This window comes from Malaclemys terrapin, chromosome 7 (genome assembly GCF_027887155.1).
Source record: "Malaclemys terrapin pileata isolate rMalTer1 chromosome 7, rMalTer1.hap1, whole genome shotgun sequence".
NCBI classification, from domain to species: Eukaryota; Metazoa; Chordata; order Testudines; family Emydidae; genus Malaclemys; species Malaclemys terrapin.
Genome location: NC_071511.1, coordinates 7,131,637 through 7,159,103, shown reverse-complemented (window position 1 = coordinate 7,159,103; position 27,467 = coordinate 7,131,637). Strand labels below are relative to the sequence as shown.

General features: G+C 44.6%; 1 protein-coding gene across 1 annotated transcript in view; it reads left to right on the top strand.

Annotated features, from left to right (window-relative positions):
• LRIG1 (leucine rich repeats and immunoglobulin like domains 1) overlaps positions 1-27,467 on the top strand; it is a 135,902-nt gene that overhangs the window by 63,569 nt on the left and 44,866 nt on the right. Inside the window, exon 4 of the mRNA XM_054033324.1 lies at positions 27,013-27,150. Coding sequence (XP_053889299.1) covers positions 27,013-27,150 — 138 coding nt within the window. The remainder of the gene's footprint in view (positions 1-27,012; positions 27,151-27,467) is intronic.

Sequence of the window (27,467 nt, the reverse complement as noted above, 5' to 3'; positions counted from 1 at the left end):
TGAATTTGGGGGAGTGGGGGAGCAGGAGAATATAACCACCCTTAACCCTGTGAACATCGCTAAGAAACTCACCACAGAACTGAAGCAGTGGGTAAAATTGCCCATGGCCAAGAAATTTATAAAAGTGACTACTGGTTTTGGGTGTCTCCAGATTTTGGTGCCCAACCCGATTTCCAGAGGGCAGGTTCAGCACTTTCTGAAAATCAGGTTCCTCACGTGTCTCAGATTGAGCACCCAGAATCACTTGTCACCTATATGACAGTCTTGGCCTATGTACTTTATGGCAGAACTTGAAATCATTAGAATGAACTCTCCTGCCGCCCTCCCCCCCCATGTGTCTATTCCATCAGTATGTTTTCTCGAAGGACCTCATCCCAAATCTTTGATAGTTTACAGAGGCTTGTTGAGTTTATCTGGCTGGCTTCTCACTTGGTACGGGATGGACACCAAGGACAGCTTTCTCTCTGTTTTCTTCTGATGTGGACTATTTCTGCTGGACCTGTTACAGTCTTCTGCCTCAGGAAGGTTTATTCAGGCTGGTACTTGGCATCTTTTAGAAATGTGAGCGTGGGTGAAAACAGGATTAGGTGGGACAGGATAAAAGGTGGAACCCCTTTTATTACCCTAGCACAATGGTTCTCAACCTATTTAGCATTGTTGGCTGCATATGCGGCCCACAGAGTATTACCTGGGCCACAAGTTGAGAACCACAGTGCCCCCCACCTAATCCTCCCCACCAACCCGATGTCCAGCGCCCTCCAGCCAGAGACCTCTTCACAGAATGGGGCCAGGAGTGGAGAGTGCGGGGCCAGGGGGGCGGCCAGGACCCAGAGCCCGCCATGTGGCGGCCCGCCCGGAACCCACTGGCTGCCGGGACTTGAACCTTCTGTTTGAGAGCCCATGGCCTTTAGCACACAGCTGATCTGGGCTGCAGCTGTGTGCTAATTGGGCCGCAGGTTGAGAACCGCTGCTCTGGCAGAATCAAGCACTGGAAAGTTAGCAAAGGTCTGAATTAAGGTTGTCCCTTGTGTGTGTGCACTGTGAAACATTTATTCAATCACATAGCTTTTTTCCCCACAGGACTTCTATATCATTAATTAAATGTATAGTTAATTAGTCTTAGGGTAGCCTTAATACTGGCATTTCCTAACTTTTGGCTTTGCAACCCGAACTTGAATCACAGCATATCTCTCCTTTGTGACAAACCTGAACTTCACCGGCCTACAGAGAGAGCTGTAGTTCATTGAGAACCACCCCTAGGGATCTGTGGTATTCATGTTACCTTGTCCCCTGGTGACCTGTGGTATTACATGAAAAGCTTTTATTCGCAGGATGAAACCATGCTGCAAACCTTCAGGTATTGCAGACTGGTAGCAGTGATACAAATAAATCACATGCAAGAAATCAGTGATGCCCATAATTGTGGTGGTGAAGATAAATTGTAATATGGTTTAATTATTCATAGAACAGCCAATTCATTTGTCTTGCACTTCGAAAATGTCGCCAAAGCAGTTCATCTCCAACAACAGCAAACATAAGGGACTTGGTAAAGCTTTTAATAGAATAGGGTGGGGGGAAAATATCTCTGTATGAGTTACCAAATAAAGACAGCACCAGACATTAAGTGCAAACATCTGTTCCATTATAACTCCAGAGCCAGAAAAGTCAGCTTTTCGGGCCAGAGTCTGATTTACGTCTGAACTAATACTGAAATGACATTGGAGTAACTGAGAGCAGAATCTGTCCCGTAATTCCTGCCACAGTGCCTGGATTTGAACATTGGGAGGTGATGGCAGGCTGTGCTCATCAGTGTGCTCTTAGCTGTGGAATGCCCAGGCCAACGTTCTGCTGCAACCAAGTGTGTTAAAACTCTCTGGTCCCTGTGTAAGACCTTTTGCCTCAGGCTTTTACTTGATGTTTCTCTGTGTGAGATGATGGGTACACGGCTGTGTGACAGACCTAGTTTTTAACATCAGGGTGAGTCCTTTTGATGAAATGACAGGGCGGGGGACGAATGATAGAGAACACAGAACTCACTGAGGATCCACTGGATGTTGAGACCGATGGTCTAGAACAAAACCATTTTTGAGGTATTGGAGTGCAATGAAAGAATATGCAGAATTTTCCCTCAGAAACTCAAAACAGCCTAACAGAATGACGTTAGCAGATAGAAGCCCACCCCATGCCATGGCTGAAATATCTCCTGCTTGTTAGCACAGGTGAAGATGATTTTTCTGGAAAGTTCGGATTGGCTGAGAGAAAGGGTGGTCCCATGGTTACAGTGCTAATCTGGGCTGAGGGAGATCCCCCAGATCAATTCCCTCCTCTGCCACAGACTAAAAAGTCTTGTGTGACCCAGGCAAGTCACTTAGCCCTGGTCTACACTGGAGGGGGGGGAGGGATCAATCTAAGTTATGCAGCTTCAGGTACGTGAATAACATAGCTGAAGTTGACGTACTTAGATCGACTTACCATGGTGTCTTCACAGCGGTGAGTTGACTGCGGCCGCTCCCCTTGCCGAGCTGGAGTTCAGGAGTCGACGGGAACGCGCTCGGGGGTTGATTTATCGCGTCTAAACTAGACGCGATAAATTGACCCCTGCTGGATCGATTGCTGCCCGCCAATCTGGAGGGTAGTGAAGACATACCCCTGAGTCTCTCTCTGCTTCAGTTCCCCCATCTGTATACTGGGAGTAATAGTATGTGCCTGCCTCACAAGGGTGCTGTGAGGATAAATACCTGAACACCTCACAATCTTTAATGTAAGACCGTGATGGGGGAGGGGGGGCATACGAGTACAAATGGATAGCCTGAAAATAAGGGCTTAAACAAGTGCAGTAAATGTAGTGTACTACTGTGGCACTGCCTATGGTGGTTATATTCATCCTCAGTTGACTAAGAATCAAGGAGGCTCACAGATTAAAAACATTAAAATAACTTTCATTTTTTCCACTGTAACTCATCTAAAACCCTAAATGTCTCGAAACAGAAGTGGGCCGTGACCCGGACCATTCAGCTGTCTGTTGACAAAAATAAAGCTGTTTGAGCTAATCTGGCCCCTCGACCTTGCTCAGAGTAAGCATGGAGGACAAGGAAACCAGAGCGAGGATTTTTTGGAGCAAAAGAGTGGAAAATAGGATTAGCTGGTTCATAAAGGACACAGCAGTGCTCTACACTGCATTGACGAGTGACGGGACATCACTCGGATTTTTCTGCTGCCAATCTGAGCATAAAACTTTCTTGAAAGATCAATTTGCTTTACAGGCTCGTTAATGGAAAAATCAATTCATCTTAAACTGTAATTAAACAGAGAGTCCTAATAGAGGACGGTCAACTATCTCCTGTACTATGGGCAAGAGATAGCCCGTAAAATAAGGCTTCAAATAAAGGAGGGCAAATAATTGGCAATTGGGATTGGTGGGGGACAGACTAGACCTATGAAATGCCCTGCTCGTTCAAGAGTGTCTCTGAGCACCAAGACAGTCACTAAGGTTCATAGTGAAAAGATTCATAGATTTGTAAGGCCAGAGGGGACCATTACGACCCTTTGGTCTGACCTCCTGCATAGCACAGGCCAGAGAACCTCACCCAATAATTTCTGCATCAAGCCCATAACATCTGTTTGAGCCAGAGCATATCTTTTAGAAAGATGTCCAGTCTTGATTTAAAGTCTCAGAGGGACAGAGAATCCACCATGTCCCTCGATAAGCTGTTCTAATGGTTAATTACCCTTACTGCTAAAAATTTGTGTCTTTATTTCCAGTCTGAATTTGTCTGGCTTCAGCTTCCAGCCTTTGGAACTTGTTATGCCTCTCTCTGCTAGATTAAAGAACCCTCTACTATCAGAAATCTCCATCACGGATTAATTGGGAGGATATTGAAGTATTATCCCCTCCTCTTCCCCCAGCTCCTGTTCTCTTTCTGTCTTAGCTGACTACTTACGAAAGTGGCATAGGTTATGAACCTCTACCCCGATATAACGCGACCCGATAGAACACGAATTCGGATATAACGCGGTAAAGCAGTGCTCGGGGGGGAGGCGGGGGGGAAAGGGGGGGCGGGGCTGCACGCTCCGGTGGATCAAAGCAAGTTGGGCAGGGGACTGGACTCGATGACCTCTTGAGGTCCCTTCCAGTCCTAGAATCTATGAATCTATGAATAAGTTCAATATAACGCGATTTCACCTATAACACGGTAAGATTTTTTGGCTCCCAAGGACAGCGTTCTATCGGGGTAGAGGCGTATTAACCCCATTTTTACTGCCTGCTTCTCTGCTGTCTTGTCATGCAATTTGTAAAATCAAATACTTGTTTCTAATGTCAGCTAAACTTTAGTTGGCCTTCATCCATAGGGGGCGAATAGGCGCTGCTGCTTTCACAGAAGTGGTGCAAGCAAGCACTGTACTCTCCTGTTTGCTGGAGCCAAACGTAATCACTTCATAAAAAATTTCCAAAATTCTTTCATTTTATTCAGCTCTTCCGAGTGCTTGATGTCTGAGCGCCTAACACAGTGAGGTTCTGGTCTATGACTAGAGCTCCTAAGTGCTATGATAATACAAAGACTTAATAATCATTGAGGCAAATGATTCTGACACTACTTAGCTTTGCTAGCTAAGGCAAGGAAGGATGGCCTTGTGGGTAAGGCGCCGGGTGTTAAGAACCTTGCGTTCAATTCCTGGCTCTGTCACAGACTCCCAGTGGTGACCTTAGGCAAGTCATTTAATCTTGGTGCCTCAGTTTCTCCCATCTGTGAACAGGGATAACACCATTTCCCTACTTTCTGGGGCTCTGTGAAGATAAATGAATTAATGTTTGCGAGACGCTCAGATACTATTGTGATGGAGCTATGTAAGTACCTGGATAAATGGAAGTCTGGTCTTCCTGTTTTCACTAAATACCTCTTAGGGTGTGTCCACACTGCACTGTAAACTTGGGTCTGTGGGACCCGGGCTTCTGGACTCAGTGTTCCCAAATCCATACTGTATTGTAAACCTAGGTTTACAGTTGCTGGACCCTGCTTTCACATCTGTGTTATCATGTCTATGCTGCACCGCACAGACCTTCTGACTAAGATCTGCAGCTTGACCTGTGTCTACACTGCAAAATGACAGGTCTTGGACCTGAATATCAACAGAACTCGGGCTCTGACCCCTCCCCCTAGCAGGTTCCTAGGATCTGGTTCCTGAGTGCTTGCTGACCTGAGTCAGACTGATTTGTGTGTGGATGGGAGTGGGGGTTCGGCTGAGTCCGTGCCCAGTGTGCAGGGTAGACATCCCCTGAGAGGTCTCGAGAATTGTACATTGTGAGCTCTAACCTTAACTGATGGGGGAGGGTGATGAATCGTTAGCAAAGATTTATTATTCCAGTTGTTAATTTGCTACTGAGTTAACATACAGAATTTTTAATAATGTGACTAAACCTCCTTCCCCTCTCCATTGTTCAACTTTCTCTTGACTCTTGTGAGGACGCCATTCCACTAATCCTGCCGTCATCCAGTGCATATAAGACACACTTTTCTTATGGCAAAAACCAAGCAGGAAAAAACGCTTAAAAAGAAAACCCCTTTGCCTTTATACATCATAAAGAAGGAAAAAATCCAGCACACAAGCCCAATTTTTTTGCTCTTTTTGAGTTGTTTGCATCATGGTAGATCCTAGAGCCTTATCATGGACCAGGACCCCGTTGTGCTAGGTGCTGTACAAACACAGAACAAAAAGACGTTCCCTCTCTCAAAGAGCTTCCAATCTAAGTGTAAAACAAGAGGCAGCAGATGGGTACAGACAGCTACACGGGAGTTCAAGCGTAACAGATGACACAGACTTTGCCCCGGAGAGCATACATTCTAAAATTAGTCAAATCATGACTCATTAGGCAGCTGTGACGAAGAGTTTACAATCTGCAAGTCATCTTTCCGTGGGTAAAAAAGAATGATCAAATAATTAGAAAGCCAGAATATGGGGAAAAACTCTGTCAGCTCAGTCTTCATCACTGCCAGCAGCTTTGTACTCATAATTAAGAAATAAAGATCATTTGGATGACAAAGTTCTTTGTGTATGTTAAAAGTCAGAAAATAACTACTGCTTTCAACTTACTATTGCTTGTAATTTTCTCAGAATTTTCCCTCCCCGACATCCTCATTTGCTTGTATAGAATCATCTCTCAACAGTTTAAATCCCTGAGTTTGTGTTTGCTTTGCAACATTAAGATACTTTTACCAGGAAATAATATAGTTCTTAGGTAGCTGATTGAATTATATTAAAAATGAAAAACTATTAAGTGTACAACAGAGGAGTTGCGTGCATTCTCCATTATAGCCTTAATTAAAACTTTAAAGCTCTGGGTGACAAAATGCCTTTTAACTAATTAAAGGCAGATCAGATTGAAATCTAAAATTCTTCCCCAACAAAACAGGTTAAGTAGAGGCTACATCTCTAACCTCTCGTTTAAACCTCAGACTCAAAGATTGACCATACGAGACTTATTCCTTAGGATTTTCTGTTTTGCAATGAATTACATTTTCTCAAATGAGAGTACTGGAAAATCATTTAAAACCATTTGATCCTGCTCTTGTACAAAGCTAGGTCTTTTTGCACTTCGCCTGCCATCCCCCTCTAGTTCATTAGAGATTGTAAAATCAGAAGTGAGTTTTTCATCCATTTTTTAAATGATGTAATCAGAGTAATTCCCTCGTTCTGCAGAGGAAAATGTCTTTTCCCACGGGAGATGCTTGCCCAGTGATGATGGTGGCACCCAGTACTGGACATTTTTGGGGGGTGGAGGAGCTGATTTGACTATGCCAGAGTCCAGGGTTAATCTGAGATCCTAGATGCCAAAAATCAAAACCAGGACTGATAAAAGTATTCCTGACACTGTGGCCTTCATCTTCTCAAACTTAACCATGGATGGCAGCCTTAAACATGACACACACCATACCAGTATAACAAGGAAATGGACCCATTAGTGCAGGAACTTTTAGAGCTTCTGCCTGCAAGAAGTGGTAGTTACAAGATCCCATGACTTCTTCAGACGTGAAGTTTGAGGCCATGACTTCTAGGTTCTGGCATGGGCAGCTCAAAAGGACCCAATGTTGTGTCAAGAACAATGAAGAGGAGTTAAAGATTTTGTTTCTGGCACTGCTTAAAAGTAACACTACAACGGATAAACGAAATCCTTAGAGAATTTAATATTCTCTCATATGGCCTGATTCAAAGCCCATTGAAGTCGGGGAGGGGGCAGTGTTTCCATTGTACTCAGTGAAAGCCCATGATTTGCATGTGTTGGGCAAAGAATATCCATATGCCTTCATTGTGATCCTTCTGCAGGCCAGAGATTTTGATTTCCTTTTGAGGATAGCTCTAAAGAGAAATCTGTTCACAGGAGGAACAGTTTGTATTTCTTCCAGTTTAATAAAGAGTAGCTGAAGAGAACTTCCCCCTGCTTTTGAAATGCAAAGGGATTGCACTGACATAGGAACAGAAGTGGCCTTGTTGCTTCCCAGCCAAACTCTGAGTTACACACAGAAATAGCTCTTGCATTGGGGGTAGAGTTAAGTCTGTACATCTGCTGTCTGAGAGATGAGAAGACCAGATGTGCACAGGAAAGTGACGCGTTCCACTATCCTAAAACCTGTGGCTTCTCCCTGTGACTGTATTGTTGATGAGACAATTCCTGTCCTAGTGTCACTCTAAAGTTCCATTTCTTTCTCTGTTTCTCTGCTAAACGTTCATGATTTCAGTTTGCCTCTGAACTTTTAAGCATGTTGTTTCTGTATCCATGGTTGCACTGGTCTTCTAGTGCTCTCCCCCAAAAACAGCTGGGAGAACAATTATCCTTGTTAAGGGGCAACTTCTTTGGGCCCTGATTTTATTCATGCGGGTGGGCCCCTGCATGCACGCAGAGTCCAGTTGAAGTCACCAGACTCAACATACATGCAGGCCTCTGCCCCTGCATCTCAGAATGCAATACAGGGGGTCATGTTGCATAATAATTTGCCTTGGGTAAGTGCATGAGGGTCCATTGAAATGGCTGGATTTACACCCAGTTGCACCAGGTCCAAACTTGGTTCAGTGACTGAGGGCCAATTCTGTAGTCTTTATTTAGATGGTTCCGCCCTCTCCCCCATCTCATTGGGGGAGGGAGAGTTGCTTCTGTATGGACTGCTGGGTTTGAGCCTATCTGTATAGTCTGTCTCACTCCACTTATTTTTGCTTCATCAACGTTTAAAGACTAATCAAAATGAATGTAGGAAAATCAGGCTGTTTACTATGCACACTTCTTACAGGAGTAACATAATATATTCTTAAACCCACCTCTTCTGTTTGTTTTATTCGGAGTTCATACTAGGAATCTGGTGTGTAAAGTCTGCTGGTTGTTCAGGCCAATGATTGCAAGAGCCTTTCCCAGGAGAGGAAGTTGTCATTAATCATGTTCTCCCAGACACCACGGGAAGAGACGCTGTTTTGACTTTTCTGTTTGGTTGTTGGAACCGTTCTGATCATTTGCATGTCCTCTTCAAGATTGTAAATATAACACGGACACATGGAAACGGCAAAGGAGCTGAGTCTATTCCAGGGAAATGAGTAATCCTTCCTTTTTAGAAAAGCAACAGCAGTGAAACAGATCTTCCTGAGGCTCGGCAAACAGAGCAGCAGAAAGAAATCTGGACAAACTTAAAGTGATGTGCAGGCTAGAAGGAGAAAGCCCGAAATGGGGGTGTTTCCTGGAGTTCTGTTTAACTCTTAATATTGCTCGAGTAAATTTTTATGGCGAATGCTCCTCTTCTAAGGGGAGGATCACCATCGTATAGAACAATGGGAACTTCGTTTTCTGCAAATGGAAAACCATTTTGAGTAGGCTATTTATTTTATGTTGGACCAGGTCTGATCTCAGTGCAGTGGCTTACAATGCAGGCCAGGTTAGCTTCCTTCTTGTTTTGGATGGAGAGATGATGATCTTGTGGGGTAAAGCATAAGATTGGAGTCAGGACACTGGAGTTGTTTTCCTTGCTACAATACATACTTGCTGTGATCTAAGACCAGGCCACTTAACTGAGCCTTAACTCAGCGTCCCTCGTCTGTGAAGTGAGGATAGTATCTACCTCTATATCAGGGTAGAATTAATTCATGAATGTTTATGAAGTACTTCCAGATGCTCAAAAGGTAGGTGCTCTGCAGAAGTGCAAGTTATTTGTCCATGATGACATTGCACAGGATGTCTTCCAGATTCTTTCCCTTGCAAATCAGACATAGATTAATTGTAGAAGTAATTTGTAGTCATGGTCTTCTGGTAAAAATAACCTCATACTTGGATCCTGGCGTAGCCAAAACTTACTACAATTAATATCTGCCAGTACGTTGTCTGTCTAATATAATGGCAAATATCAAGTAAAACACGTCACTACAAAGAGAATTCTTGTATTAGTTGCTCAACGGTTGGACAGATTTAAACCATAAATAACTGTTGAGTTAAACCAAAAGTTGCTTTTTTTGGTTGTCTTTTAGCACATTCAAATTGCCAGTTTGAGACTGAGGGCTGGTCTACACTGGGGGGGATCGATCTAAAATACGCAACTTCAGCTACCTGAATAGCGTAGCTGAAGTCGAAGTATCTTAGATCGATTTACCTCTCGTCCTCACGGCGCTGGATCGACGGCCGTGGCTCCTCCGTCGACTCTGCTACCGCCTCTCGCTCTGGTGGAGTTCCAGAGTCGATGGGGAGCGCATTCGGGGATCGATTTATCGCGTCTAGATGAGACGCGATAAATTGATCCCCGATAGATCGATTACTACCCGCCGTGAAGACCTACCCCGAGGTAACTCCAAACTAGTTTGCTCTAGGGGGAGTGAGAGCAATGAAAGCAGATAAATGCTGTCTAGATACATACTTTATGTGTGGTTCCTGCCATTTACAAAAGATCTTTAACTTCGATCGGTGTATATGTTTCTAGCAAACAGTCTACTTTAGGATTGCAGGATGTGAGTATTTTCAAGAGAGCTAGTCAACATTATTTTCCAGACAGTTTTAATTTTCAGCCTTCAAGTGCTAGATAATATTCACTCACATTTTTTTTTTTTTTTTGGTAGTAACAAAACTAGTTTTGGGGGAAAGAGAGACAGAAAGGTATAGTATTTATCTATCCTATATTCAGGCATGGACTAGAGCAGTTAAAGCAAGAGTTGAAAGATCACCATTATTTGCAGAGCCCAGTAACACCCTGATGCCTTTCCTAGCACCCCTGACATCTTGACTGTCAACATTTTGGAAACGCCACGCTTTTGGCTGCCTGAAAGTATTGCGGAAGGCTCAAGAACTCAACCAATAGGCAATATGCTTGAGGCTCTGTGTTTACAACGGGGATAAAACCATTTCAGAAGCGCTGCTCACGTTCTTTAAGGACACAAAGGTTGGAAGGTACCCTCTAGTATTTAACTTCGTTTACATGAGGGCTTGTACCATTGTTACTACTGGCAGCATTAGCCATGGTGGGAAAACTGGGAAGGAAGAACCCTAGTGTAGACCTAGCCCTTAATGGTTGTCCGATATTAGCAAAGCAGTCTGGGAAAGCTTACGGTCTCTGTTTTGTAGCTAAACAGGATTTGATGCTCCATACTAAGTAGCCTGGCACCTTTTACTTCTGTTAAATTCCCCCAAATAATTGCAGAGAAAAACAAGAGATGATCGTATTAAATGTTATGATCTTGCCATTATACAAATAATTCTCTGGGGGGAAAAACATCTGAGTGCCGGTTATTAAGGACAAAATGATCCTTCGTGAGTATAGATGAAATGATCGTTTAAGAGACCATTCTCCCATCCAAGACTGTACATAACTCTCACTGTTAGCGGGAGTTGCACAACAAGTATTGATTGGGAGAAAGAGGTTAGTAGAATACATGTGCTGCCTGTTAATGTTCAGTTGCTTATTGGGGAAGGTAATGAACACAGTCAGAAAATCCAGCAAGTAAATAGGCATGTGTGTGAAAAGAAATCTGTTGTTTTTAACTCTAAAAGATCTGAGCATTTAGGAGTAAATCCAAAATATATACCGTATATACTCGTTCATTGGCCCGTTCGTTTATAAACTGACCCCCCAAGATGGATAGGTAAAAATAGCAAAAACTGTTTGACTCTTTCATAAGCCGACCCTATATTTCAGACTCCCAGCCCATCAGAGTAAGCCACTAGTAGGCCAAGATGTTTTGTTTACCTGGACCATTGGCAGGCATGGAGCCCCTCAACTCCCAGTGTCCGCGGTTTGCTGTTCCCAGCCAATGGGAGCTGCGGGAAGTGGCGGCCAGCATGTCCCTTGACCCATGCCGCCTCCCGCAGCTCCCATTGGCCGGGAACGGTGAACCGCGGCCACTGGGAGCTGAGGGGCTCCGTGTCTGCGAACGCTCCAGGTAAACAAAACGACAATGTATTAAATACTCAATTAAATAATTCAATAAAGCTTAAAATCATCAAATTTTGGTGTAGACCCATTGATAAGCCAACCCCCGCTCTTTCGTGCTTCCCTTTATATATACTGGGACAGCAGACAAAACAGAAAATCTATGTAGGAGTAATGTCACGCAGGCTTAAAAGAATAACTTGTCTCCACTATCCCATTTATTGTAGTCCATAGATTGCACTGATGAAATTGCTGAATGGAATGACTCTTAACATCCGTGTAAGCGAAAGAAGGTTTTTCTTTCTGAAATCAGTAGGGTACCACTAGCTAGAAACACTCCTTGGTCATGTTGAACTTAGGGATTTCTCCAAGCCATAATCTTGAAACAATTAACCTACTTCCTTTTCAAAATAAGAGGAACCGAAGAAGTAAACATTTCTTTTAAAGAAGGTGAACAATTGTATTGGATTAGTTGCAAGTTAAGTGTGCACCGGTGACTTCCACGCTCCCTGGTCGTGTGTTTAGGAAGTGGATGGAGGCATATCTCTGTTATAAGCCTGAGTTAGTGCAACACCGATTTGGTTTTGTTTGGTCTAGTTTTGAATTCACTGAACCTTTTGGACCCACTTTTTTGCAGAATCCTTGCCCTTACCTTTCCCTTTTCAGTGTTATTAGAAGGCAGGATGCATGGATTTGTCAGTTTGGGGTGATTTCATTAGCCAAGAAAACGAATGTGAACATTGCTCTTCGAGGTAGGCGCTTTTCCTCTTGAAGGCTGAATGTCTCAGCTGGGCTGTAGAAAGCCCACCAGGGAGGTCTGCCCAGAGGCTATCCGCCTGCCTCAGGGGCTTGTTGACAACACAGATAAGCCCTTTCAGCAGAGCATGAGTGTGCGTTATGTCAGGACAGACTAGCAGGCCGGCATCCTATCTTCTAAAGTGTTAACGGGAGCCTTGATTTAGGGATGTTTGTCAATAACTCGTTTCCCACCTTCAAGGGCAAGACCAAGGCTGACTGGAGTCAGCAGGAGCTGCATCAGTCCCTAGGAGACTAGACAAAATTTTGTGGTACCAACATGTCATCGTTGTCTCACCCTGTTCCTGAGCCGGGGTGACAGAATCCTCATTAAATCAACGTGTTTTTATTGTAATCCAATCAAAGACGTTAGTAAATGTGCTAGGCCAGTGAGTCAAACTGTAGCTTGCAGGCAGACATGGTGTGTGATTTCAAGCAATCTGCTTGTAATTAGCGTTTGGATTAATGTCCCAGAATCTCTAGCAGAGCTGTTACATTTGGTTTGTGCTTAAAAAGTTACTCCTTTGCCCTTGATTTCCCTCTCCCCAACCCTGCAGAGGAGGAAGAGCAAAAGCAAAACAATGCAAGCCCCCAAACACACACACTGACTATTCTGACAATAAATTGCAGGAGGCCTTAACTTCTCGAATTTGCTCATTGCTTTGGTATGTAAAGTAAAACCGAAACCAGTGTCATGGATTAGGGATACTGTTTTCAAAAGTGCCTATGGCTCAATGGCTTTCAATTGAAAACTTTACCCTCTCTGACCTGGGATTACAAAACTCTCCTGTGAGAAGATCAAGAGGATGATGCAGGCTTGCCAGCTTTGGAGTGGGATGTGGTGGCTTCCTTTTGCTCAGAACATCACCTGGGGATGATTAGTTTTGTCTTTTCACTTGGACTTGTTCTTATCAACTCTCAACCCGCTTTGCTCCTTTTCACAAATCCGCTTTGTGAAAGAGGAGAACAATGATGATGATTGTTGTTGGTGTCACAGTGGGTGCCCAAAGGTCCCAGGGCTGATCAGGGCCCCTTTCTTGCTAGGCACTGGGCAAACGCATTCAAGGAGACAGTCCCTGCCCCCAGGAGCTTACAGTCCGTAAAGACAACAGGTGGGAACAGGGATTCGATGGAGGAGCAAACCGATCAGGGCAGTCCAGGCTATTTGCATGTATTTATTTATATTTTTCATTTATATTACAAAGCCTTCATTTTATGGGAGTTTTCAGGGGACGGGGCACTCAGTTTTGAACTGGGGGAAGGGAAGGGATTGTTGAAATAAAAGGTGAGTGGGTCGGGGCAGGAAGAGAGAGATGGGAAAGAGAAAAGTGAGAAGGGCAATGGGCAGGGAGAGTGGGGGTGGGCTGTTGGGTTGCAGTGGGAAAGGAAGGGGCAGGATGAGGGGGGAACAACCACTAATGGCAATACAGCCAGTAAAGGGAGGAGGGCGGGGGAAAGAAATGTGAAGTCCAGTCCTCTGACTTGAGTGACACTGTCAAAAAGGCCCTCTCAGGCTGCTGTTCTCCATATGGAAGAGGGGAGGCTGTTGGGTTTAGTGCCACAGCAAGATCATGAAGAGAGATGGGAATTGGGCCAGGAAGCCCTTAACTTACTCCCTGCACCCTCAGCTGCTGAAGGAGGAGCTCTGAGGAACTTGGGAATTTCATATCACACCCCAAAGCGAGGCCGGGAGACCCCTATGTGGTCCTCAACAACGTAGCACATGGGTGACTCTCTTCAGCTATAAACAGTACCATCTGTATCAAAGTCGCACAGTTGCTTTAGCCCAGTAGCTACCTAGACCTGCCCGCAGGTCTCACAGCTTTGTAGATCGTTTCCAAAACTTTTGAACTGCACCTGGAAGCCACCGATAGGATGGTGCCCAGGGGTTGGGCTCACGCAGTTTGTGGAGATGTGACCCTCACCATGGACGAAGGGCATTTTATGTGGCCTCTATAGCAGATCTATACCCTTTGTGAGCGTGTAACTTTAAAAGAAACCAGAGGACTGAAATCACAATATATAAGGTATCTGAAAGACAGCGACAAGTGTCTGGTGCTTGTGGAACAGCTCTGTAACTAGTGGCACAGTTGCATGTGTGACAGAGGCCGCCTTGTCTTGAGACATCTTAATTTGCTTTGATGTCATAACAGGTTTTGTGATCTGCTGGGGCAGATAAGACAGTCTCTGTATTGAGAGACTAATACCCTAATCCTGCCTATCCCACATGTTTTACTCTCTTAACGGGAGCTGCAGGATCAAATGCCGAAGGCGTAGGAAATTGTATGTTGTAAAAGATATCAAAAATCACATGATGGCTAGATCAAAAGTCTGCTGTGAATAAATACAGATCAAAACCAGGGGGGGCACTTTTTAAAACTACATCAGTTGTATCAATGTGCTCAGGAAACGACCTCGTGCTCTGACATGTCGAAGTGCCCAAAAAACTTAAATGAATGCTGAAAATGCGAAGGATCCAGAGAGTAAAGACCCTTTGAGTTCTTCTCATTTACTTGTGAAAGATTTTTTTTTCATCGAAGTTTTCAGCAGGCTACCGTAGCTTTTTATTTATATTTTACTTCACAGTAACACAAAGAATCTACTGGCCTGTATCCTGTAAAACAGCAGCTGAAGCAAGTTAGCATAAGTATAGTAGGCCTGGGACCCTTAGCATAGATAAAATGGCGCGACAGTTATCCTAGTTTTTGGGGAACTTGGAATAGCTGGCTCAATAAGAAGGAATCGGTATGTAATGGTACCAGGCAACCGAAAGAACACTGAGCTGATACTGGGCTGGGATATTTTAGGATAGAATTGTGGGCAGATGTCTAACCACAAACTTGCTTGAGCAATAGGTGACGTATATGATAATGAGTTAAATGGCATTAATATGTTAACTTGGAGGATAAGAGCACCCCAATACCGTGAGGGCGAGAAAGTTGGATTTGGACATGGAAGCCTGGGCGTCAGAATGAATATTCATGATAGTGCTCACGCCCAGTAATAGGGCAAACCACCATGGGTTAGTTTCCCATAATTGACCCTTCAGCTCTTTGTTATCTACCACCAATCTTTGGGTTTTGGGGAATCTGGACCATTGGACTCATTCAGGGTGCCAGAGACAGGGCTGGTCCTTTGTCTCTCACCACCAGGTCCTCAAGAAAGGTATAAGTATGAGCATATGCAAGGAATGATACTACACATATCCCCAATACTGTATTATTCCTATCTGATTAGATGGTTTGGAGCTTTTCTGTCTTTACTAATAGTTTTAATAAAAATCTCAAAGGCTTTTGCATTTCCCACAGTGTGTGTCCTTGCCATGCAACCCGAGGTTCCCTACGAGATATTGAGCTTGTCGGTTTTAGCTCTGTGGAGCCTGATTCTGGGACAAGAACCCTGTTACTCTCAGCTCATTAATTAGTATCAATTAGCAATCAATACAATTATTATTACCCCTTAAAGGATCAGGCAACAGCATACACACAGTGTGTTGGGGTTACGTGCAAGGGGTTGTTGTGGGGTACTTCAGAATGTGAGGGTGTGAGGATTAAATGATATCAAGTGACGCGTGAGTTCACTGAAGAGCTAGAGGAATCATATGCAATGAGGTGCAGGCAGAGCCCAGGAGACTGAAAAAGACCGATACATATAAAACATGAAGGGCAGGTCTACACTGCAGATTTACATCAGCACAGCTGTGACATGGCTGGTGAAGATGCGCTAAGCCAATGGCAGAGAGCTCTCCTGTCGGCTTATTAACCCCACCTCCGCTCTTCTACCGACATAGTGCGGTCTACACGGCGGGGTTGAGGTCAGTATAACTACGTCACTCAGGGGGGTGGATTTTTCACACCCGGAGTGACGTAGTTATACTGAAGTAAGTATGTAGTGTAGATAGGGTGACCGGATGTCCCAATTTTATAGGGTCAGTCCCGATTTTTGGGTCTTTTTCTTATATAGGCTCCTATTACCCCCCACCCCCTGTCTCGATTTTTCACATTTGCTGTCTGGTCACCCTAAGTTTAGACCAAGGTGTAGAGTATTTGGCTGGAGTCTGGTTGGGTCTGTTCCCTCCTGATGGGAAACGTTATTGGATTTATTAGAGATGACACCAGGGGGATTTCTCTTAGTTCTGTAGAGAACGGTGCTTTTTCTGCTGAATTTTTAACCCAATCTATGGAATACTATAGAGGCCTGGTAATTCTGTAGGGCAGTGTTTTTCCATCACAAGGCTATTGTCTATTAAATTCTATACTTTCTTTTCCCGCAAGGGGATTTGTTCCGTTATTACCATGTGCAGCCTTCCAGTGGCTCTGCCATTTTAACATTATTTCCTGCTCTTTAGTTTGAAAGTCGAGCATTATGAACATTACAAAGGCAGTGTTAGAATAATTACCGGCCACCTTCACTGAGCTATTTAATCAATCAGCGTCTTAAGCCCTAGCAATTGTGTACAGTTCCTGTAGCCCGATGTTAAAATGATTTAAAGCTAGTAGTGCAGCATTCTCTGATCACCTCTTAGAACCAGGGACGCTTTTCAAGTTAGTGGGAAGCGCTACATACTCCACCTGTCGAGATGTTGGCCACCCGGTGGGGCTGTGAGCTGAATAAATGTGCCCTCCCCTGTGGTGGTTTGCCCTGTTGACTGTGGGAAAACATGTGGGCCCCCGTCATCAGTCGGACATTGGAGGCTCCCTGTGAAACTGTTTGGCTCATGGCAGAAGCTGAGGTAATGCAACTCTTAAATGAAGTAATCTCTAAGCGCATGTGTGCGCGCACATCCATGGGGCTGATGACCAGAGCTAGTTAGCTGCTGGAAGTGGGGAGTTAGACAAGAACCTGTCTGTGCCTGTGGGAATGAGCTGGAAAGGGTTATCCGACAGATGGAGTGGTTTGGTAGTGAGTTGTGTTTCTCTGATTCCTGTAATGTGGAGAGCTCAGTTGTGTGGGAGCAAAACCTTTTCAACCTGCGGGAGTTTTCCATCTTCAGCTCAACAAACCCCAGCCCATCATCTTTCTTTCAAGTCACGCGGGGCCAGATGAGGAACCCTTTCGTCACACCAGTCTCACACAGGTAGACCCGTTGACTCCCCCGGAACAGTTTGTATGGCACTTCCTTCCAACGGCCCTCCATAATCTTGCTGAAATAGCCAGTGTGCTTTCTACTTGAAGGCAGCTGCCAGGTTATGTGCAAGGGGACAACCAGGAAAATCCCATCTCCGCAGCTGCTTCCTGGTGCTAAATGTCCCCAACCTAATTTTCCGAAGTGTTGGGTGCCCAAATCTCCCGTGGACAACAGCCCAGCAAGGAACTTGTCTCCTGCTCTTCCTCCTGGGTATTTTTGGATTGGTTGGCATTTGTTTTTTACTTGCTCTTTACATCAGTTAGCAGCTGCCGGAACCTTGGGTGTCCATGCCACTCTTGGAAATGCACAGGGGAATTACCAGAGTGCAGCAAGACAGGGGTACAAAATGCCACTTACCAATGAAGTGTAAGATAGATGATGCTAGGCGGTCCAGCTTATGAGGGTCTGTGATATTTAATGTACCATTGGGGCGTGGGCCGATGTGAGTAAATATCTCACCCTTATTGTTGCAAAAGCAACATTCCAGATGGGACAGCGAAGCAGTGTAGTTTTCCTACCTTGGCACATGGAGAGCATTCAGTTATAGAGCTATGTCTGCCTCAGGCCCTACACCTGGCCCCAGCATGTAGATAGCCTGGGTCCTTTGGAGCTGAGGCGGTGGGGGAGGGCTGGAGAAGGAATTCTCCAACCCTCAAGGCTACTGCGGGGCAGCTGAATTAGTTTGTGTCCTGCCTGTGCACATGGATCCATATGTCTGCATCCAGTGACTACATCCCCAAACACCCACTGCAGAGCCGCATGTGGCACACGAGAGGCGTGCATGCTATCGCTATGGCTTGTCCTACTCCCTGTTCACTTGCGTTAGCACAAGAATGCTGTGTGCCTCTGTTTCCCCCACAGAACTGCTCTAAGATATGTCTGAGACTTCTGGGGAGGGGGGGGGGGGATTCAGCCGCCCTCTTCTTGCTCGGCACAAAACTTCACGCCCACTCTTGGCAAGGAGAGTAAACCTTCTGGGTAGTGGCTCCCTTGGATTATTCATCAGGGATGCAATGAGCTCACCAGAGTTTTGTGAGCAGTGTTCTGACTTTACTCCCAAACTGGGAGTGTCCTTTGTGACTTTCCTCGCACCCTCCCGGCGCTGCCTGCTTATAGCTGGGAAGAGTTTACTTAACGCACGTCCGTCCTCAACTGCTGTTGTGGTGGCCAAACGTAGCCTGATGAAGGAAAAGAATCAGAGAATATCAGGGTTGGATGGGTCCTCAGGAGGTCATCTAGTCCAACCCCCTGCTCAAAGCAGGACCAATCCCCAGACAGATTTTTTCCCCAGATCCCTAAATGGCCCCCTCAAGGATTGAACTCACAACCCTGGGTTTAGCAGGCCAATGCTCAAACCACTGAGCTATCCCTCCCCAGTTGCTCAGGGATCACTACAATGTACCATTGTCAGTGGAGAGGATGTATAGGGCATAGACTAGACCAGGGGTGGTCAACCTGCCAGAATTTACCAATGTACATTGCCAAAGAGCCACAGTAACACGTCAGCAGCTCCCCCCATCAACATCTAACCCTCCATCCCTGCACCTCCCTCCTGCCACAATCAGCTGTTTTGTGGTGTGCAGGAGGCTCGGGGGAGGGGAAGGTGGAGGAGGAGGAGCAAGGGAGGAAGGAGTGGAGTGGGGCCGGGTCCTGGGGCAGAGCCAGGGGTTGAGCAGTGAGCACCCTGTAGCACACTGGAAAGTTGGCGCCTGTAGCTCCAGCCCCGGAGTCGGTACCTATATAAGGAGCCGCATATTAACCCCCAAGAGCCGCATGTGGCTCCGGAGCAACAGGATGGCCACCCTTAAGACCTTCTGCCATGGTTATGTGTAGTAAGTTGAATTTAGCTTGAGTGGATCTACCACTTGTGTTCCTTGCTTTGTGCTTATTACATGATGGCTGTAAGAACGCAACAGAAAATGGGGAGACTTTTTGTATTATGCACATTATAAAGTCCAAGCTGGAAGGAGCCCTGCGGAGAGAGGAGGCCATGGAATACCTCTGCGGTGAAAGGTAATTTGACTTCTGGGGATTGCAGATTGTGTGAGTATTGGAGAGTACTATCTAGTTAGGAAGCTGGTTGACACAACTTGTGCAGGGCCCTAGAGTGCAATGGCTGCTTGTTTTGCAACTGGTCTACTCTTGTTGTGCGTGCGATCTCCACCTGAACAAACAGAGCTGGGGCTATATCTGCAGCAGCACGAGAATCTGCCAAAATTCCCCAGGGAACTGATGATTTAGAACATCTGAGAAAAGTGGGGGTTGCTTATATGGATATTCGCTTCCTGCCCGGAGAATAACCCACGCAATTTTGCTCTGAAATGACAGCGGCCCTGTTCCCTTAAATAAATACAGCACGTGTTCATTATGGGGAGGTTGGACTACTGACAAACATGTACAATTTGTTCTGATGGTAAAAGTCTAAACCTTATAGGTGATGATGTGCAGAGTGACATGATGTAGTGCAGTATTTCTCAACCTTTTTTGATACCAGAGACCAGCTTGTTGCCTTCCTAAATGGTGCCAGGGAGATCTCAGGGATTGGCACCAGTGCCCAGACTGGTCGTTGAGAAACATTGATGTAGTGCATGCAAGTAAGTTAGACGCACCTGCCGGCAAAGTTGGGCTGCAAAGGATTATTTGTATGGCGTGACCAATGATATTTATTATTCATAAATACTTAGCCATTTAAGTTTGCAGGGAGAAGGATGATCTCGTGGCTAAAGTAAAGGATTAGGAGGCTAAAGCGCTGGGCTCTCTGCCCAACCCTGCTACAGGCTTTCTGCACATCCTTCGGCAAGTCAGTTAATCTCTCGTGCACTTCCCTTCATATAACCAACCTGATTTCATTCCAGGGGTAATATTTTGCCTCCAGTAAAGCAGTGGAGTTCTGCTGGAATAAAATACTTTTATAGAACAAAGCTTTGAATAGTAATATTTTTAGGGTCACATGAGAAGCTTTATCCTCCTGGTTTATTGCATAGTTCAAAACATATGAACTGACTTACAAACACATTCTCCCTCTGTCCCCCATTGCCACTGAGTTGATTTATAGTTTTCTCAGGGCTTTTTTCTTTCCTTTAAAGAGATACAGACATACACCAACAATAATTGTCCAGGGGCATATCTTCAGCTGACTTCAGTGGAGCTGTAGCTATGTGCACCAGCTAGGTCTCTGCTCCGTAATGTTCTGAGGATGGAGAATGTAACCCCACAATTCAGGTTAAACTAGGTTTAAAGATGTGGTGGAGGGGAAGGCAGATGCTTTTCATGTTCCTCATTTTGCAGCAGTCAGATGCAACCAAACTGAAAATGCACCATATCTAATTATACTCGATCCAGGGCTCAGGGTTTGAAAAACTTCCTGGACGCATAGTAGCGAGAGGTAGGTGCAGGGCAGGGTGGAGGTACCGTTAAGGTCCAGAGATAGTGCCTTAGTGAAAGCCCGGCCATCTCCCAGCTACCCAAAGCTCGTGCAGAAGGAGGAAGCTGGGATTTCTACCAATGTGCTGCAGTTTATCTGATGAATTTGAAACTCTACTGCCTCCACTCTCCCATTGCTGGAAGGGAGAGCAACCTGTCTCTCCTCCCAGCTCTAAGCCTCTTGTCTGCAAGGGGGAGCCTTGGGGAAGGTATGTGTCTCGGTCACTCTCTCCCCCGGCTTCCTTCAGCATCATGGCTGCTGTGGGAAGGGGAGAAATGAAAGGTCTCTGTTACTCTACCCAACTTCATGGTTTTTTGGATACCTCCTCCCTTGTGATTAGCTATAGCCTCTGCCTCTGCTGATGCTCACAGCTATGCCAAGCAGCAGCAATGTGAAACCGGAATTATTTTTGACCATTATGCTCTGCAGCCCTCAGGGTGCTGAATAGCACAGTGAGACTAACCAAAGTTTCAGTTTCACTCTGTTGCTATTTGGCAAAGCTAAGAGCAGCAGCTGAGACACCAGAGATGCCTGACTGCAGACTCAGGAAGGCAATGGCAGATTTGGTTTGCATTCAGCTCACCTGTGGACATTTTTCTTCATGACAGTGTTTATTAGAAATTTAATTTTTTTGTTTTAAATTAAAGCACAAATCTACAGATATGGGTTGTTTAGGCCCGCTTCATACTTATGAAGAAATCCGCCCATCTAGCAGAGGCTAGTGAGAAAGTGTGGCTTTTATGCTCTACTTATAGGATAGGTAGGGAAAATGTGGGCTGAACAGATGGCACTTCTGTCTGGGGTGACAGCAGTGGGGACCTGTGCCATGAATCTTCTCCCATGTTTCTAAGGGAAGCAGGTCTTAATGCTGTCAGCCTCTTCCAACCTTCCTGGGAATTGGGGTGGGAGTTGCTGCCAGAGAGTGAGCAGAATGATGGCATGTAATTCCAGGCATCAGTTAGTCACGGTATATTTGATCCATCTCATGTAACACTGTCTTTGATCTAACTCTTGACCATGCCCTCTTTGCCTGGCCTTTCCCTGACATCAGCCCTTGGGTGTCCTTCAGTAGCAAGCGACTATAATTCTCCTTGGCCGGGAAGTCTGGCTCCTTTGGTACTTGACCATTTTGAAAATATTCCCCAAGAGTAAAAACTGACTTTTTATCCCTAGATTTCTCTGCCCTCTAGTTGTTCCTAAACTCTCACTTTATGCTCATTCTGACAATGTGTTTGAACGTTAATAGAACTGTAGCTGAAATGCATATTCGCGCAAGTCTCTCTCTCTTTTGAAGCTTGATTTTATTTTTGATGCTTATAACAGGTGTTGGTTTAATAGGTTTGCTGTATTCGTTTTTTTCTCCCCAGAGCCCAGCCAGCACTGTAAACTGACACTAGATGAAGGCTAAACACGTGATTTCTCCCCACCTCTCCACTCTTCTCTCACATTAAACATTTGCACTGCACACTAATACGGCCCAGACAGCATCGACTCAGGCCTTGTCTCTTTGAGAAATTTGCACTGATCTAATTTAAATCCATTTTAACTGATTTAAACTGGTGCAAACCCTCTTATTTTCCATTGAAGAGTGGCTTTCTTCTGCTTAACTTAAACTGGTTCCTAATACAGTGAATCTAAACTGAAATAAGCTGGATTGAATCCTAAATAAGGGACTCCACACAATTTTCTGCACTGGTTTAACTACACCCTAAGTTGAATTGGCCAGTGCACCTTTATTGTATAAAAAAACCCTTTGTAGCAGTGAAAGGTGAATTTTCTTTCAGTTAGTACCAGTGGAAAATGCCTCACCAGCCTGTTTATCAATAAATAGACACTAAAACATTTAGCACTAAGGATACCCCCGGGGATTAAGGTGTAACTTTACTTCTAAAACACAGGCCTGGATTCCCGGAAATGCGGTGATCTTTTGAACTTGCACCACCTGTCTTTCCCTCTACTTAAAAAACCAACTCCCCCTCCCTAAGCCCTTCTCTTTGTTTCCTTTGACCATTCCATTTGCTTTTTAAATTTTAAGCAATTGAGCAGTGCCAAAGAGTGCCAAGGAAGTATTCACTACTTGTTGGAAACCGGTTCTCAGCTTTTGGCTGGCTTGGGAAGTGAATGGTTTGGGAGGTTCATCCAATAGTTTGGAATTACCGGTGTAGGCACGTTCCACAGCTGAACAAAGACTAGTAAAGCTAACGTAGCGGAGTATGTAGGATTTACTTTGCACTTCGAATATTTTGCTCATTTAGCACCTTTCAGGTGAAAGTCTTTGACAGTCATTACAGACCTGACTGAGTTTAGCCTCAGTGGTTTGAGCATTGGCCTGCTAAACCCAGGGTTGTGAGTTCAATCCTTGAGGGGGCCAGTTAGGGATCTAGGGCAAAAATCTGTCTGGGATTGGTCCTGCTTTGTGCAGGGGGTTAGACTAGATGACCTCCTGAGGTCCCTTCTAACCCTGATATTCTATGAAATTGTTTCTCTATGAAATTGTTTCTCACAGCATCCTGGTCAAGACAGATGAATAAACCGAAGGTACAGAAGAGTCAAGTGACATGCCCCAGGCTTGAGTCAGTACCAGAGCTAGAAGCTAGGTGGTCAGCGACTTGGCTGCCAGCCCTGGCTCTAATTACTGGATCTCATATTAAGCATAGTCATCACAGCAAACACATAGTCATCTTGTACTCTTGTGGTAACAGTGGCTGACATGAGACAGTAAAATTGTTTACCCTGGGGGGGGGAAGCACGGTTTATTTGTGTTTCAAGGCTGATCAGATATTTTCTGATTTGCACTGATCTAATTTAAATCATTAACATTTCATCTGTAACCTGTGCAGTCTAGGAAGTTAAAATAACGGGTACCCAGTAAAATCCCCCTCTTTCCCAGGCATTGCACAGGGGGAGAGATAGGGGCCTAATGTCCTCACAATTTACTCTGCTTTCAAATTGCCTGGGGAATGGTAACGAAGGAAACGGAGCAAAAAAGCCCCAAGCAATGGGGAAGGGTTAAACAGTGTTTCGGTGTCTACTGAAAGCACGAAAAAGAAAATGTAATCAAGCTGGTGAAGGTTTGGAATAAGTTGTATTTATATCACATTCTGTGTATAGGAAAAGTCATCGGGGCTGGTTTTGTTTGAAGTGCGATGTGCTGAGATGGTGCAGCGCTCGCAGCAAGCTGTCTGACGTTCCCCAGCTGGAACTGGCTGGAGGTGGTGCTGGGAGTCATTACTTACCGTTGGTCCATCTTTGAGAGAGAGAGAGAGAAGCCTGGCTTTCCTATGTGAAATAATGCACACCCCTTAATCCACCAGCTGCAGCACAAGAAAAAGCAACAGCTGAATGGACAGAAGTCACCTGGAAACTGCTTGAACATGGCTCAGGCCAAAATAGTATCTTACACTTCACCCACCTTTTCCTTTCCTTCTTAAACTGGGCCCTGTGGTAAACTCTAGGACATTGTGCTTTTGATGCATGATATACATACAGTAATATTAATATTCCAAAAAATGACATCTGTTTCTGCTTCTAAACTGCTCTGCACATCTGAAGCCATTTCATGCTTTCGATCCCTTATAGAGTTGCTGCTTTTTGTGTTTAGTAATCAGCAGGTAATTTATAGATTCTTGATGTTCTTTTGTATGAATCTACAATTTCTGGCAATTTACAGCTAGATTCTGATTCTGGTTCCAACAGTGGGTCTGAGATCGGAGTTGAACGCATAGTCCCTGATTCAGCACAGCTTTGAAATACACGCTTAAGTTCATTCCTATTTAGCAAAGCACTTAAGAATGTGTTTATCTTTTAAGTATATGCTTTGCTGAACAGAAATGGTTTTAAGTGTGTTGCTTCAAGTTAGGCATGTGCTTAGGTGCTTCCTGAATTGGGCTCTTAGCTACGGTTTGTTTTAACATTACCTGTCATTGGACTCATTTGAAAGGGAAGTTATCAGCTCGAAAAATCGTATTTCTGTCTGAAAACTGGAACCTGCTGAAGTGACAAATTCAGATTATTAACACAGGGCAGTTGGTGTAAAAGAAATTCTTTTTTCTGAGTGTTTAATTTATGGATATGACAGCCCCTTTTGCATAGTCAATTTCACTGTTTTCCCTTAGGCATACAATCAGAATATATAGTATCTGGGTATGTCTACATGGGGATTAAAAAACCCATGACTGGTTCAGGTCTGCTCATTGAGGCTCGGGGTTAAAAATTGCTGTGTAGACGCTCCATCTCCAGCTGCGGGGCTTTTATTGCTGAGTAGACATACCCTCTGGCTCAGGGATCGCTCTCATGTAGAATTCGTTGCAGGAATGAGAAGGCTGAAGTTTGTTTCTTCCTTGCTAAAATGACCTTTACATATATCAACAAGGAGAGCAAAAATAAGTTATTTCAAATGTTTTTAAGGATTTTTTTTTTTTATTTCAGGATGCAGGGCTTGACTCTTATTTATTCTAAGGCCTAGTTATGCCACTGTGCCAGCATATGAAGGGGCTTTCCTCACCGTTAGACCCCTTTTCGTGGCCAGGAATGTGCAAAAAGGGCCTTAGGATAAAATGTTCAAAAGTGGCTAAGTGACTTGGGATCCTAAATCCCACTGGCTTTCAATGAGATTTAGACTCCTAAACCATTGAGACACCTTTTGATAATTTTACCCTCGGCATAAATGAGAATCAGGTCTATCATATTCCAAGGGTGATTCATCAGACAGTGGAATGTTTGAAACTGACTAATTTAAATTTGACACAGTGTCTCTTTAAACCACCAGTTTAATCTGTGGAGAAACAATCCATTTTTTTATTAAGGAGAGGGAAAGAGGACATTGTGCTGTGGAGAGTTACCTTTCCTCACCATTCGTTAAAAACATTTCAATTCACTGAGCTGGACTTCTGTTAAAGGGTTTTGTCTGGACTTATAAAAGCCGGGGAAGGTCTGGAAACAGAGAGAGGGAGATGGCAAGGACATGTTCAAAGATAAATCCCTGTATGTGAATATTGGATCCCAAGTGTTTGTTTAAAAGATCTGGTCTGGATCTGGAGAGCCTCGTGATCCCATTTTACATTCAAGAATGCTTTGGCTGGCAGCTCGCTCCCCACCCCTCTCCCTTTACTTAGAGGGTAGCTGGCGTGATTAAGCTGTAGTCTTTGTCTGAAATCACTTTACTATCTCTTATTATTCAGCAGGTTCTCAAGTGTCTGTGAATGTCTCTATTTAGAGCTGTCTGTTTCAGCCTTGCTGGTAATAGCAATGACTGTTCACGCTGATCTAAATTCATGTCAGTCATCTGCTTTACTGTTTGTGTCTAATGCCCAATATATAGAGCGAGATTGTAAAGTTTGGTTGCTGTTCTTCCTTCTGAGTCAGGCCAAAAAGGAGTTAGAAAGAAAAGAGAGAGCTTTTATTTTAAAACTAAACTCTCCAGGTGCAAACAGATTTGGAGCTCTTCAGTTGTTTGACAGCTGTGGAAATCCAGTGAGTGATTTGTAATGCTTTCTGTGAGCAAAACGATTCCAATGTTAAATCTCCAGACTATTGATGAAAATGCAGCTGGCTTGAATCATTACTTTGGGGCCAGATCCTACAAACACTGCTGAGTGCAATGCTTAGTGCCGAGAGTTATTTTAAGCTCACTGTTTGGTCTAGGGTAGTAAACAATATGCTAGGAAGTGATTGCAGGATCAAGCCCCTGGATACTGTTTCTATGTGTTAGAAATCATTGTAATTGTAGCTTAGAGCTGGGACTTTTCAAAAGGGCCTCACAACGAGGCAAACAACCCCCAGAGCCTTTCACTGGGATTTGGGTGTCTCTTTATCTCCCTTTGAAAAATCCCAGCCTGTGTGTGTTATGGTGGAATTTTGGCAATTTGCTAAATCATCAGGTGACAGTGGGAGAATTCCTGTGACAATCCCAATCCTGCAGTCTCTCTTAATAATACATTTATTTGGGGAGTTAAGGGTATGGAAGGGATCCAGAATTGGGTCCAAATCTCTGGAAGGAAAATGCATCAGTGGACTCGGTAGTTAGCGAAGAAAGTCTTGTTCCAAAATAGAAAAATCTCCAAATGTTTGTGATTTACTACAGTCTGACTAGCCGGAGAAGCAGCAGGGAGCCAGTGTGTGTATCTCTGACACTGGTTTCTGATTGGACCGTTTCAGAAATACATTAAATACCAGTGTGGAAAGCTAACTGGCGAGTGATGGAATCAATTGCTCTCTGGTTATATTTTTTTTCTTTAAGGAAACTTGATTCTCTCCAATTCTCATCCTGTCTGTTTCAGGCATCACAACAGGATCCGCAGCATTGAAGCAAGTCAACTGAAGCCTTACGTTGCCCTGGAAACGTTGGACCTGAGTTCCAATGACATCACGGAAATACGAAGCAGCTGCTTTCCACAGGGACTTCCCATAAAGGAGCTGTAAGTTCTTCTTGTTCAGAACAGCATTAGTCGAGTTACCGCAGCAAAAAGGAGGCCTTTAAAATTGCCTTTAGAAAAGGGTTGCTAACAAACATTTCAAATAGAGCATTATAATTGTGGGTTCTAAATGCAATGAGTGAATTAAAACTCAGCCAGGTGTGTCCCTGTTCCCCCTGCCCCACCTCCACCCCACTCCAGCCTTGTCTTTTTGTTATCTGATGGGTCTGTGAATAATGCAGGGATGTCATTTTGCTAGCTGCACTGGGAGTGGTGTACAGTGACCGAGAAAGGCACGTGTGCCCTTCAGGTGCGGGCAT